General features: G+C 43.7%; 1 protein-coding gene across 3 annotated transcripts in view; it reads right to left on the bottom strand.

The window, feature by feature from the left end:
• cacna1g (calcium channel, voltage-dependent, T type, alpha 1G subunit) overlaps window positions 1-14,988 on the bottom strand; it is a 541,990-nt gene that overhangs the window by 258,937 nt on the left and 268,065 nt on the right. For all 3 annotated transcript variants that reach the window (XM_072483051.1, XM_072483052.1, XM_072483053.1), the window contains exons 14-15: window positions 4,699-4,792; window positions 2,380-2,567 (exon numbers count right to left, since the gene is read on the bottom strand). In XM_072483051.1, the coding sequence (XP_072339152.1) occupies window positions 2,380-2,567; window positions 4,699-4,792 (282 nt within the window). The remainder of the gene's footprint in view (window positions 1-2,379; window positions 2,568-4,698; window positions 4,793-14,988) is intronic.

Below are 14,988 nucleotides of genomic sequence, written 5' to 3'. Positions count from 1 at the left end.
TCCACCCAACTGCAAGCCAGCCTCTTAATCTGGCTGGTGTGGCCAGGCAATGGGAGACAAGAATGTTAACCGACCCTTGCCGTTAAATTCTACCAGATCTTCAGGGAACACACCCTTCCAGGTTTCCTGACCAGAAACTAGCCACCACACCTACCAGTTAATATCCAGCCTCAAAACCTTCTCCAAGGCAAGGCGACTACCCAATGAAGCACAGACAGACATCTGTTCTATCGGAAAGGAGGAAACTATTGAAACAAGACTCGACAAAATTCCTGCTGAAATTTGAAGCCTTTATAATCATTGACATAATACTAGAGGAGAGATGAATTGTGAGAGGACGTGACATGGCATGATGCATCAGGGTAGCGGGCAGCACGGTGGCACAGTGGGTTAGTCCTGTTGCCACACGGCGCCAAGGTCCCAGGTTCGATCCCGGCTCTGGGTCACTGTCCATATGGAGTTTGCACATTCTCCACGTGTTTGCGTGGGTTTCGCCCCCACAACCCAAAGATGTGCAGGCTAGGTGGATTGGTCACGCTAAATTGGCCCTTAATTGGAAAAACTGAATTGGATACTCTAAATTTTTTTTATTTTTAAATGATGCATCAGGGTAGGACAGGGGATTGGGTCTAGTTAGGGTGCTGTTCAGATAGTCGGTGCATCTTGATGGTCTGAATGGCCTCCTACTGCACTGTAAGGATTCTATGGATTCTATGGAGCACATTAACCACCATGCCAACCATAAACAGTCTCATAGAAACATATAAAACAGGAGCAGGAGTAGGTGATTCAGCCCTTCGAGTCTGCTCCAGAATTTAATAAGATCATGGCTGATCCTCTAACTCAACGCCATACTCCTGCACTCTCCCCATACACTTGATGCCTTTAGAGTCTCGAAATCTATTTCCTTCCCAAATATATTCAGTGACTTGGCCTCCACAGTCTTCTACGGTGGAGAATTTTATAGGTTCACCACTTTCTAATTGAAGAGGCTTCTTCTCATCTCAGTCCTAAATGGCCTACTCCATATCTTAAGACTGTGACCCCTTGTTACAGACTCTCCCAGTCAGAGGATGCAACATCCTGCAACCAGTCTGTCCAGCCCTGTCAGAATTTTATTGAAGAAGGTGAATCAATTACACAATTCATATCTACTTTGAAGAAATTAGCTTAATACTGTGAATTCGGAGATGTCTTGAATGACAACATTAGAGACAGACTAGTGTGTGGGTTAATAAGCAAAGCTATCCAAAAAAAGCTGTTACTAGAAAGCAACTTAAACCTAAAGAAGGCTATAGAAATCGCGAATTAGCAGCTACGGAAGCTCAACAATTAGGTTCGAGCACTAGAATCCATAAAATGTCGACTGAGACCTGAACACAGACACAGGTTCAAAATCTCCATCGATGTGCAAAAACTGGGCATGCAGCAGCAGACAGTTGGTGCAGAGATGCAAAATGCAGGATTTGTGGCAAAAAGGAGCATATTGAACATACATGTTGGGGAAAGGAACAACAAGTTCCAAACAAGAATTATAAAAAGCAAGAACCAAGTGTATCAAATGGAAAACCGAATAGTGGGAAAAGGATCCACGTGATATAAAAAGGGCATGAAAAAGGACCAGAAACACAGTCCGAGAGTGAACTGTTGTTGAATGTAATGGCCATTGCGGGCGCAACAAACCGTTACTTGGTCATTCCTTTATTGGATGGACTACCAGGAAAATTGTTGCGACGGCGTCCAAAATACACCACAAACACAGAAGGTTGCAGTCAACACAAAAAAGCAGATGCCTGAGGTTCGCCGACAACCACACAGAAATCGTCGTCCTCTGAAACATCTAACTTATTGACTGTTGTGTTTATTCATTGTTCATATTGTAAATTTTGACTGTTAACATTATGTTGTGTTTCATTGCAGGAACCTCTAATGTAAAGGGGGAGGAAAGTGTTGTGTATTCATTTTTGTTCCTAGTTGGAACGAGGTCACTTTAAGAGTCTGATCATGTGATGTATTAATGATGTCATCGCCGTTTGCAAGGGCAAATGGGCAGTCTATCTTTGCAGCCTGTAGAGTAAACACCTTTCCAATAAAGCTCTTGTTTGTTTGTACCTTTGTGATCTGCAAGCCTATCCTCTAAAAATACCACAGGAGCATCTCCGGTGAATATTTCCGGCCAGTATTTCCCTGACAGAATCAGTGAACGATGCAACAGAATAATTTCCAAACCACGGCTGACCTGGACCAATGATGTCTCCGGAATGAGGGAAAGAATTTATTGCAGCAATCCACAAATTGCAAAAAGACAATGCCATGCGATTCTGAAAATGTAAAGCAAAAAAATCTGCTCCAGGTCAGAGAAAATACAAAAGGACTCACCGGTGACTTTTGCTCATAGTAGTTGGGATCAATCGATACGTTGCTTCCTCTTCGCGACTCATTGTACAAATGCACAGAATCTCCACAAAGCATCCCCTTTGGCGTTGGCATTGGTGTGGCATTGGTATGGATGATGAGAGGTGGCGTCAGACTGGTTTTGACGTCCACATGGCCATTCACGGCCATCACTGTTGGTGACAAAAGTGAGGTTAATAGACATTGGTCTTGACTCCCCACATCTGCAATTTCATCTGTTTTCTTTGTTCCTTTCAAACATTTCTGCTCATTGGATACGGGGTAGGCATTACGAGATTGTTGAATGTTTGAAACATTATGGGCAAAACTCTCTTGAGGCATTGTGTCCCTAGGCTTCCTGAGCCTCCAGGAACTATCTAAGATATTGGTGGAAGCAAAGTCGCAGAAGAAAAGTGCCTTAAAATAATTGTTTTCTTCCATTTTCTTTGAATGCCTTTTGTGTATTAATTGTACAAATATCAAACGTGGGGAGAAAAGGTTGTTTGACTGACAATTGAGTATTTCCAATCAGATGAAGAGTCTGTTTACGTTCTGATTGGCTGTGGGAAGGTGGTGTGTCGTGAGGATGGGCTTATGGTGTGACAGATGGAAGGTGTGGGGGGGGAAGGGTGGTTCACGTGCTGACACTCCAGGAATATGTTCAAGTGGATTTGGGCACCCTACCCTTCCCCTGGTTGTGTCTTTCATGTAAGTAGCTGACTTGTCAAAAAAAGTCAGGTATTTTGCCTGTGACCTTATATGTCCACAGACATTAAGGAGGAAAATCACTTGCAATGCACCAGTGATTTTATCTATTGTGTCCCTACCCCTTAACCAAACTATCACAAAACGTATGCTCAGTCCTATGTGAATACTGCTGTGTAACCATGGGGTGCTAGAGAGTGACTCAGGGTGATGTAGAGATGCACCAAGATTCTGCTGTGTGCCATCATCCACACAGTAGTTGGAGAATGGCAAACGCAGTTATGTACGCAATTCCTCAATAGCTCAGAAGCCTTTTGCATGTTAAATCCCATTGGTGGCATGGAGCTTCATGGAGCCTGCCTTTTGCAATTTGTCCTGGACAGTTGCATAGGTCCATTAATACTGTGAAAGATTTGGCGCATTGGAAATATTAAATGGGCCCGAAAGATGCAGGAATGAGCAAGCCAGTGGGTCTAGACGTGTAGTAGAGAACCGGAGCAGGGTAAAGGAGTTACATATGAAAAATTGTATCATCACGAATCCTGACAAATAAGCCTCATTAAAGACAGGAATACAACTTTTTTGGGACTTGCTGCATTTTTTTTAACTTTATGTATCTAAATAGTATATATATAAATAGATGTTTCAGGAGTTGAAATTACAAACAGGATTGCCTGCCAATTTAAAGTGGAGCTCCGCAGCAATTTTTTCATGCATTAAACCTACGTTTGAATCATGCCAAAGGACTGTTTTTTCTAGGCGGCTCTCAAACAATGTGGATTTGTACAGTTGCCATTTTCCTTGGGGAAAAAGAGGCTGTGGGAAGACTTGATAGAGATACTCAATGTCCTGAGAGGCATGAACAGGATGAATAGTGAGAAACTGTTCCCTCTCGATAAGAGTATCAAGAAATAGTGTGTACAGATTCAAAATAATTGGCAAAAGGCGTAAAAATGATGTACGGCAAAAGGTTTTCACCCGGAAGGAGTCTGGATCCAACTTTGGGGCACAGTGGCGAGCACTGCAATTGCACAGCACCAGCGTCTCGGGTTCAATTCTGGCCTGTTTGGAGTTTGCACATTCTCCCTGTTTCTGTGTGGGTTTCCTCTGGTGTTCCGGTATCCTCCCACAGTCCAATGATGTGCAGGTTAGGTGGATTGACCATGTTAAATTGCCCCTTTGTGTCCAATGATGTGCAGGTTTGGTGGAGTTACGTGTTACTGCGATAGGACAAGGGAGTGGGCCTAGGTCGGGTGCTCTTTCAGAGGGTTGGTGCAGACTTGATGGGCCGAATGATCGCCTTCTGCACTGCAGGGATTCTATGATGCTTCCTGAGGGGATGGTGGAGGCAGGTTCGATCAAGGTATTCAAATGGGAATTGGATTGCTATCTGAAAAGAAAGAATGTGCAAGGTGACGGGGATATGGCAGGGAAGTGGGACGAGGTAGAACGCTCTTTCAGAGAGCCAGTGCAGACTTGTTGGGCCGAATGGCCTCCTTCTGCACCCAAAGATTCTGTGATCATGATTGACACACCCAAAGCACCCACACAAATATCTGTCTCTACTTCAAACTTTACGGATGTAACAGCTGAACTTACAGGTGGTGTTTGGCAGATCCTTCTTGCTTCCACTGTCATCTTCAAGGCTTTGGCAATATAAATCAGCCTCTGAGTCTGACTTTGATATGTCTCCCTTGAGTGAAAATGAAATGGAGGCTTTCAGTTGCAGACACGGAATGGTGCAGAATTCAGGCACAATCCCCCTTATGTTCCCAGTCTCTGTCAGTCATTGCTGCTAAATTAAATTCTTTGAAAAAAAAATTGATTCAACAAACGTGGATAAAAAGCCATTGAGGGCCTTACCTCGATTATTGGAAACATCTTTGAAAAAGGCATTTAAATAGTTTGATTTTAATCTTTGAAATGGATTTTAACTTCAGCCGTGCAACAATTATTACAGCATGCTTATTGTGAGCAGTTCATGCGGCACAATGCGTTTCTTGTTAACCCTAAGATAATAACACAATTAAAAACAAAACTCCAGTGTCTATATTTTTCCTCTTTTGCACCACCTGACTCTTTTGCTCTTACAGAAAACCAAGTGTCACACACCATTCTTTATCTGTCAGTAAGACAGACTTATCATCAGAAAGAATTCCGTTTGTATCACATCTTCCAAATCCCCAGGGAGTCCCAACACATTTTACAGCTCATGCAATACTTCTTTGAAGTGTTGTCGTTGTCGTAATGTAGGAAATGCAGTAACCAATTTGTGCAGCGGGCTCCTGCAAACAGCAATGTGATAACAAACAAATTACCTTTCATTAATGTTTGTTGAAGGATAAATATTGGCTGGACCTCTCAGCTCTTCTTTAATGTGGTAGCAGGGAATCTTTTCAATCCAGCAGGGCAGTCAATTTAACGTCCTGCCAGAAAGGCAGCACTGCTCTCCCTCAGTACCGCACTAAAAAGCCTGGATTTTGTACTCAAGTCTCTGTTGTGAGATTTGAACCAACAACCTTCTGATGTAGCTTGGGGTGAGAGCGTCACCCATTGAGCCACAGCAGGCAGTTTTATCTGTTCTGCAAAATTGCAGGTTGAAAAACAAATATCTTACAGAAAGTAGAATGTGTCTACACACTGTCATAATATACACCAGTATATCATGGTGCAGACACACACTGATGGACACACAGTGGGACCAATCAACACACACAACAACACAGCCAATCACCAGTGAGAGCACACGCACTATAAAGACAGGGGGCATCAGAGTTCCCGCTCATTCGAGTTGCAGCTAACTAGGAGGACAGAGCTCACAGCCTGCAACACAGACATTCACCATGTGCTGAGTGCATCGACTGGTTAGGACAAGGCAAAGGGCTTTAGTTAAAGCTAGTATCGTATTAACCCACAGTCTAAGTATGTTTAAATAGGTAATGATTCAATAAAATAGTGTTGCCCTATTTCAAGTGTTGGTGTCCTATATATGATCCAGAACCCAACACATCATGATACCAGGAGTGGTGGGATACTAGCACTTCTTAGACCTACCTGCAAGTGATCTGCCTTCCGCCAGCATTCCGTCATCCTGCGACATGGACAACATCAGCCCGCCACCATCGCTCTGCATCGCCGGCAACCTTGAGGCCAACTGGAAGATTTTCAAACAGCGCTACCAGCTCTTCCTCGAAGCCACGTCAGGGAGGGCGCCTCAGACACCGGAAAGATTGCTCTTCTCCTCTCCACGGCCGGGGACCATGCCATCCACATTTTCAACTCTCTCACCTTTGCAGATGATGAAGACAAGACGAAGTTCAAGACGGTCCTCCTCAAGTTTGACACTCACTGCAGCATAGAGGTGAATGAAAGTTTCGAACGCTACATGTTCCAGCAGCGTTTGCAGGGTAAGGATGAACCTTTCCAATCCTTTCTAATTCACCGCCGCATCCTTGCGCAATCTTGCAGCTACGGGCCCACCTCCGACTCCATGATACGCGACCAGATCATTTTCGGTGTTCAGTCGGACCCCCTACGTCAGCAGCTCCTCAAAGTAAAGCAACTCACCCTAGCGACCACCATCGAGACCTGTATCTTACATGAAAATGCTACGAGTCGATATTCCCATATACAAGCGGCTGAAACGGCACGGCAAGATCCCCACGAGGCGGAACGGGTCCAAGTGATTGAGCACCTCCAGGGCCTCAGCCTGGATGAGGGCAGCCATTTCACGCGTTTTCGCGGACTCCCGCGCGTGTACGCACCAAACGAGGGGACGGCGACGTTGAGGAACGTAAAGCGCAGCCGTGCACCACGCACGACAGCACCGCGCATGTGCAGTGGCGCAGTGAACGTGCTGACGTCACAACGTGCGGCAACTGTGGCTCCGCCCATTTAAAGCGGCAATGCCCCGCAAAATCTCGACAATGTCTACGATGTGGAAGACTTGGCCACTATGCTGCCTTCTGTCGAGCAGCTCAGCCTGCCAACGCGTATCGCTTCAGCCAGCCTCGCAGGAATGTTCGGGCAATTCAACCCACGTTCACTGAGTCCGATGCGGACCTCCCACACAGCAGTGACACCGAGGACCCGAAGGCGCCTTTTCGAGTTGGTGTCGTAACGAAAAACAGGCTGTCCCCGAAGCAAAGACACCAGCCGCTGTCGGTATACAGCATCGATCCAGATGATGAGTGGTGTGCCACCCTGACGGTCAACTAGAATTTGTCGCCCACCTCAGAGACTTAATTTGTGAACTTTGTGGACTTATGGACTTTCTGATTTGTTCTGTTCTTCCGTTTAATTGTTCAAGTGGTTTGTATATAGTGTTCATCTCGTTATTCTTGTGTTTTTCTGCACCAGGCACCTTAGTTTTTATGTACATAGTCCTGTAAATATTTCGCACACACGTAGTCAGGAACATTCACCATACACTATTTATTGCCACGCAGATACATTTTTTATAAAAGGGGGAATGTCATAATATACACCAGTATATCATGGTGCAGACACACACTGATGGACACACAGTGGGACCAATCAACACACACAACACCACAGCCAATCACCAGTGAGAGCACACGCCCTATAAAGACAGGGGGCATCAGAGTTCCCGCTCTTTCGAGTTGCAGCTAGCTAGGAGGACAGAGCTCACAGCCTGCAACACAGACATTCACCATGTGCTGAGTGCATCGACTGGTTAGGACAAGGCAAAGGTCTTTAGTTAAAGCTAGTATCGTATTAACCCACAGTCTAAGTATGTTTAAATAGTTAATGATTCAACAAAATAGTATTGCACTATTTCAAGTGTTGGTGACCTGTGTGTGATCCAGAACACCCAACACATCACCCACCGTTACTTTTTTGATTTTATTTGATTCATTCTTTATCTGCACTAGAGATTTAGTTTATTGTAGGTTCAGGATTATTCCTGTGGAGTAAAGTTCAAACAGCTTTTTGGAAAGGTGAGAAAATGACGACAATGAAATTATATGTTTGCTTGTTTCCCCCATTTTTTAAAGGTCACTGTTATCTCTTCCACCCAAAGCAACTTAACTCTCTTAAGATGTTCCAGAGCCATGCATACTGACACATGTAATGTAACTTCAGCAAGAAACCTTACATTGACAGGGCCAGTTGGGCAATGATAGTTCTTCACTCCTCTCTCTCCTGGTGCTACACTACCCTTCTTCCAAGCTGTTAATTTTGGATTATTGCATCTCCCCGTCTTAATAATCTTCTCTTCTTCTAGCATCACAAATTAATGTGTGTTAGCGGCATAGAGGTCTATAGCACAGAAAAAGCCCTTCGGCCCATCACGTCTGCACCTGTCAAAAATAACCACCAATCCCATTTTCCAGCGCTTGGCCCATAGCCTTGTATGCCTTGGCATTGCAAGTGCACATCTAAATACTTCGTAAATGTTATGCGCCACCCTTTCAAGCACTGAGTTCCAGATTTCCACCCCCCTCTGAGTGAAAAAGTGTTTCCTGGCATCCCCTCTAAACCTCATGCCCCTTACCTTAAATCTATGTCCTCTGGCCACTGATCCCTCCACCAAGGGGAAACGTTTCTTCCTGTCTATCTATACCCATCATAATTTTCCAGCAGATGTTAGTTGCTGCACAACCACCTCTGAATCTGAACACTAAAGCTTGGATAAGAATGAATCTGCTGCTTGATTCACCTACACTCCTGATATACCAAAGGATAGACTTTCCAGGTCCTCCCATGTACACGCGAGTTACTTCCAGGCTGTGCATGCACATTAGAGCATAGCAGCTTGGCTTCATGCTATCTTTCCAATCTGCACTCACTTTGCATCCTATTTCACAGTAACTTCATTACAGTGTTAATGTAAGCCTACTTGTGACAATAAGGATTATTATTATTATCATGCTGTAAAGTTAGATAACAATACCTTGGAATAGGAAATATTTTCCACATTTTTCTTTCATATATTTTTACTGATTGAAATTCTGGAATTATACACAGGAGTGCTGGTGTCGGGATGCAAGCTGAAAAGATGGACTGAGCTCTCCCTTCACTGCATCACCAAACTCACCATTCGCCCCCTTTGGATCATTTTGTGACCGAATCTCTATAGTTAGATCATTAACAGTTAAGAGGGGAAAATGGTAATTGAGAAAATGTTCTTTTAATCTCAATATCTACCTTTAATTTGGGTACTGATCAAATCCAAATCATTACAATGATAGATTATAGATAATGCCATTGATCACTTACAGGAAGTGTATCCCTCTCTGATCACTCACCACATTTAATAAAGGACAGGCATCAATGAATCCAGAATTCCAGTGGATTTGGGCCCAAAATAACCAAACTAAACTACTTTGGGATTGAGATGTTGTGTGATGTAACCAATGATCTATCTCTTGTTTCTACAATGGACTAGGTTTATTTATGGACTGCTTTAGTTCATGTTGCATAAGTCTTCATTCGCCAATATGCATACCTTGTGGAGTATGCTGCGCAGGGTTGGCTCTAGACCTGAGGCTTCACTATGAATTCAGGCTAACACCTTGGAGAGTTGCAGATGCTGACCCGTGCCATGTGCATCTCTGCCAAGCAAAACTGTAATTTCTTCAGAAACAATGAATAACATATGGCTGCTGAAGGCTTGTTGTAATAATTGTTGCATCAGTAATTACACATTAAAAGACATGTGGGGGGGGGTTGTGACTTTTGGTCTTTTGTGACCCAAATATGAGAACAAGCAAAGAGAAGTAGTATTTAAGACCCATAGTCCAACAAGAGTTGCGACAGAATAAGATAGCAAAACAGAAAATGACAGACACCCAAGAGCACCAAGAATCTTTCTATGCCTACAGTGCAACCACACCATGGCAGCAACAAGCCCACATCCCAGTCATCATCAACCTATCATCTAGCTGTCCAGCAGGCAAGAAATGCACCCGGTCTATATTATTTACCTGAGGTCTTTGTCCCTGTTCGACTTTCTGAACAAAAACAAAAGGGTTTGTGAAATAAAATTTTAGTTCATGCCAGGAAAACTATTTATGTTGTACAACTGCTTGTTCCTTTATATTCTAAAGGACTTGGAAGATAGGCACAGGAAATATGGGTGCTCAGAGAAGACTGTGTCGAGTTTGCACTGCTGTGGTCCAGGTAGAAAAAGAAATGGAATAAAAGCATAATGGGTAAGAGGACACAAGTGTTAATTGGTCAGGAATGAGAGAACCAAACTGTGCTCTACACTGCCAATGAGACTTAGGTTTTCCAAAACACACTCCAAATGTTTCTAAATTCGCTCTCAACTCATTTTAATTAATGCCACTTGTACTAAGATGTGTAAAATTATTATTTGGTCAACCTTGATGATTGAGCTAAGTGTGATTAATCTGAATACTTAAGAGGCAGACCTCTGTATTTTACACTTCCCTCTTTCCTTTTGGAGTTATCTGTGATCTATGCACGATCTCAGGCCACTCAATGTCCAGAACGCAACAGGCAGGTAAAACTGCAATAAATGTCCAAACAACTTATACATCTCTTCAAGTTCTTTTGTAATCGGAGACCCAGAGAAAATCCCTTTGTATGTCATGAAGGAAAGAATGGAACAACACTCTTGGTGACTGAAAGTCATTCTGGAGTGGTGTGAGTCTTTGCTATGGAATAAAGGACTGGTTTGAATAATGCAGCCTACACTAATAGATCAGGGAATTTTTTAGCACAATCCTAAATTCTCTCTTGATAACTTCCAATCATTATTGAACAGTTTGAAACTTCCTGCACTACCCTCTGACTTGTCGTCTGCACACTCACTACTTTCAAATGTCAGTTTTGTTTCATAGCCAGTTGTAAAACAGCATGGGCAATTTATGACAACATACAAAACGTAATCCTTTCTCTTCCATCTAATCTCTTACTTATCCTCTGTTCTCTCTGTGGTAAATCACCAGGACTGGAGGATATACCGGGCAGCCAAAATGTACCCTTTAACACATTGGAATGAAGTAAGTTTGTTTCTCAGCATTGGAGTATTTCAGTCACAACTGTGATGACTATCTTCACACTGCCGGCTTGAAAGGAAGGCTAATTGCAAGGTCTGATTGCATGATGAAACAGAAGTTACAAAGAAGAAGATTGTGATCCGTTAGCAAACAGATCGATAATTCCCCTGGACACAAACTCATTGTGTGTTATACGGTATTTGTTAAAAATCAGAAACGTTATCTTCCGAAATGACAAAGAAGTGGCAACTAAAGGGAAGTCTCGCTCTGACTAGGTTCAGTTATCAGCTCATCAGGGGTAAAAGTCTAAAATCTGCTTCCATCTTTCCAATTCATAAATGTGCTCCAAGGACGAATGGAATACTTTCAAAACGATTATTGGTGTTGGACTTCATACTCCCCGGAGCTTCATTTGGACTTCAAGATCAGGTGCCAAGAGCGTCACTAGAGCAATGCATTGAGGCTCCTCCGTGCCGGCATATTGGAAAAACAGTCTGACCACGTAGAGGCAGGGGAGGGAGGTCAAGAAATGTTTGCGGGGAGGAGGGGGGGGGGGGGGGCTGTTGATGTAGTGGAAGGGAAGTATCCACTTTAAAGGGTCTGAAATACAGAAAAGCTGAAGGTCATAATTACTCATACATGAGGTTATGGAGATAGGAAGGGAAAGGTCATTCAGGGATAAAGATAATGCAGAGAATTGTACATCTGAGGGGTTGGGAAATTGCCAGCCTATTTGTGTTGACAGGGACACGGATGGCGTGTAAGTCTAATTTGTTGTGAGATAGGGTATGGGCATCAGACTTTTAGTTAAGCTGAGTTTTATAGAGATGGAGGATGGAAGAGGGCAAAGAGATCACTGGAGTCGGCAAGAGTACTAAACGTACACAGCTGCCTCACGGCACCGAGGTCCCAGGTTCGATCTCGGCTCTGGCTCACTGTCCATGTGGAGTTTGCACATTCTCCCCGTGTTTGCGTGGGTTTCACCCACACAACCCAGAGATGTGCAGGGTAGGTGGATTGGCCACGATAAAATTGCCCCTTAATTTGGAAAAAAATGAAACAAAGAGTACTAAAAGTAAGGCTGATGTTTTTTGGTAACGGCAGACTGAGGCAGGGGCAGAGATAGATCTTGTTATGGAGTTGGATATGATCTTCGTGATGGGTGTATATGGGGCCGGTAGTCCAGATTATGTTTGATAAGTATGTTGAATGACTGGTTCAGCCTGAGACAATGGCTGTGGAAGGGAATATAATAAATGGTGAAGGTACTGAGTTTATGATGGGGGCTTCCGTCCTGCCCGTGTTTAAGTGGAGGAAATTGTGGATTCATCCATGATTGGAGATAGGATGAGCGGTCTGACAGCAGAGCAGGGTCAGGCTTGGTGGAGCAGCATGTTGCCAACAAAGATATGCAAGGCTGACCCCATGCCTGTGGAGGCTGTCATAAAGGGGCAACATGTAGATAAGGTAGGCGATGAGGCCAAGGATAGATGCTGGGCAACTCTGGAGACTATCCTAGATCATTTATTTAAACATACCTGTCAAGCAGAACTGTCCCATCTGTGTGAAAATCAGCAAATGTTGCACATTTCACACTAAAGGAGATGGAAATCAGATATAGATAAATACAGACCAATATTCCATCTGTCAATTGTGCCAGCTTTCATGGGAACCATTCTGTGTATCAAACTTTCAATCATAACAATCTGTTCGCAACCACCAGTCTGGTGCCACAGGAAATAGGCTGACATTTGATATGTTTAATCTGATACAACAGAAAGGGATTTTGTTTTCTTTTCGAGTCCAGTGTAAAGTCCAAATTCCAGCCTTCAATACTCCTAGAACTTCTGATAATATGTGGTGTGGAAGTCTCAGTGATAAGCGAGCATGGTGGCACAATTCCAGCCTCGGGTCACTGTCTGCGTGGAGTTTGCGCATTCTCCCCATGTCTGCGTGGGTTTCCTCCGGGTGTTCTGGTTTCCTCCCACAGTCCAAGGATGTGCAGGTTAGATGGATTGGCCATGATAAATTGCCCCTTAGTGTCCGAAAATGTGCAGGTTAGGTGGATTGGCCATTATAAGTTGCCCCTTAATGTCCAAAGGTGTGCAGGTTAGGTGGGGTTACAGGGATAGAGTGGCAGAGTGGGCTGAGGTCAAGTGCTCTTTCGGAAGGTCAGTGTACACTCTATGGTCTGATTAGCCGCATTCTGCACTGTAGGGATTCTATGGATAAGTTTGTCAGCATCTGGTGAACTGTTGAACTGGGTGCATCACTTCCCCAAAGAATACAAACTTAGACATGGACACATGGACATTTGCTATTCGATCAGCAAGCTTACATCAGGGCCATTAGGTAATTGGACCCAGCTGGATGAACTCTGTTTCTCATTGTCATAAATAATATGATCGTTGCCATTAAAGTGACATTAATCTTTTTAAGAAAACCAGTGAAATCAGGCAGAGATGGACAAAGTGTTACTTTTGACAGAGATTAAGTCACTTGCCTTTTGAGAAAGATTGGTTACAATGTTGTCACTTTATATTAAATAGAATGCGAACCAACGAAGAGGCCATTCGGCCCACCTCGTTTAACTGGTGCGTATACTTCACGCTAGCCTCAACTCACCATATTTCACCATTAGATTCTTCTATTATTTTCTCTGTCCTGTACTTATCCAATTTCCCCATCCATTTTCAGTGGAGCTGCCTTCGGAGGTTTCTGAAGATCATGTAGCAGGACAAAGTACAAGACACTGAGATGCTCACCTGAGCTGCTGTGCCAGTCATCCACACCATACTGAGACAGTCACAACTGTCAGGTTGTAACCTGAATGTTGAACACTCACTAGCCAATCTTCTGTTGAGAGTTTGGGCCTGTGGTACATGCTCATGGCGGTCAAAAGAACTTCTACAAGGATAATCCGAAGGATTCACTTAGGAGTTTTGATATTGACTTTGAGTCCTGGGGGAAGGTCGCCCAGGATCGCTGCATCTGGCGCCACCAAATAAAAAACAGTGCAACCTCCTTCGAAAGCGAGCACATGTCAGATGCAGGGAGAGAATGCAATCAGAGGAAATGCCAATCTAGCAACTCATCCAAAACTCAATTGTCTGCTGACCCTGTCCTACTAACAGCAGAACCTTCTAGGCGCATGGCGGCCTTAGCAGTCACCGTTGGAACCTTGTCAAACACCGCAGGTGATGGGCATCGCCACCTTCACCTTAAGAGGATGAACTAGGAGAAAAAGGAAGTCCAACTGAAATGTACCTAAACTATTCATCTCAACCAGTGCCTTGTGGTTGTGGGCTACATATTCTCACCACTCTTTGGATAAAGAAGCTTTTCCTGAATTCTTTACTAATAAGGATGAGTGCATTTCTAACACCTATGGTGCTCTTGTTTTGGATGCCCCTGTAAATGGAAATATCTCCTATAAACCCTTTTTATAATTTTAAAAGCGAGATAAATATGTACAATGCAACTCCTTGACTTGATAACTACATCCCATCCAATGTCTTGTTTTGGACGCCCCTGTAAATGGAAATATCTCCTGCAAACCCTTTTCATAATTTTAAAAGCTAGATAAATATGTACGATGCAACTCCTTGGCTTGATAACTACAGCCCCACTACCCATCACCAAAACCACAGATGACTGTATAATCTGGAATAAAGGCATCACAGTCAGCACTATTCCACAAAGCCTACCACTGCCATCTGACCGGATATATTACATAGATACATCGAACATACAGTGCAGAAGGAGGCAATTCGGCCCATCGAGTCTGCACAGACCCACTTAAGCCCTCACTTCCACCCTGTCCCCATAACCCAATAACCCCTCCTAACCTTTTTGGACACTAACGGCAATTTATCATGGCCAATCCACCTAACCTGCA

Source organism: Scyliorhinus torazame, chromosome 18 (assembly GCF_047496885.1).
Source record: "Scyliorhinus torazame isolate Kashiwa2021f chromosome 18, sScyTor2.1, whole genome shotgun sequence".
In the NCBI taxonomy this organism is placed as follows: domain Eukaryota; kingdom Metazoa; phylum Chordata; class Chondrichthyes; order Carcharhiniformes; family Scyliorhinidae; genus Scyliorhinus; species Scyliorhinus torazame.
The sequence above is the reverse complement of the archived record's forward strand: the minus strand, read 5'-3'. Positions and strand labels throughout refer to the sequence as shown.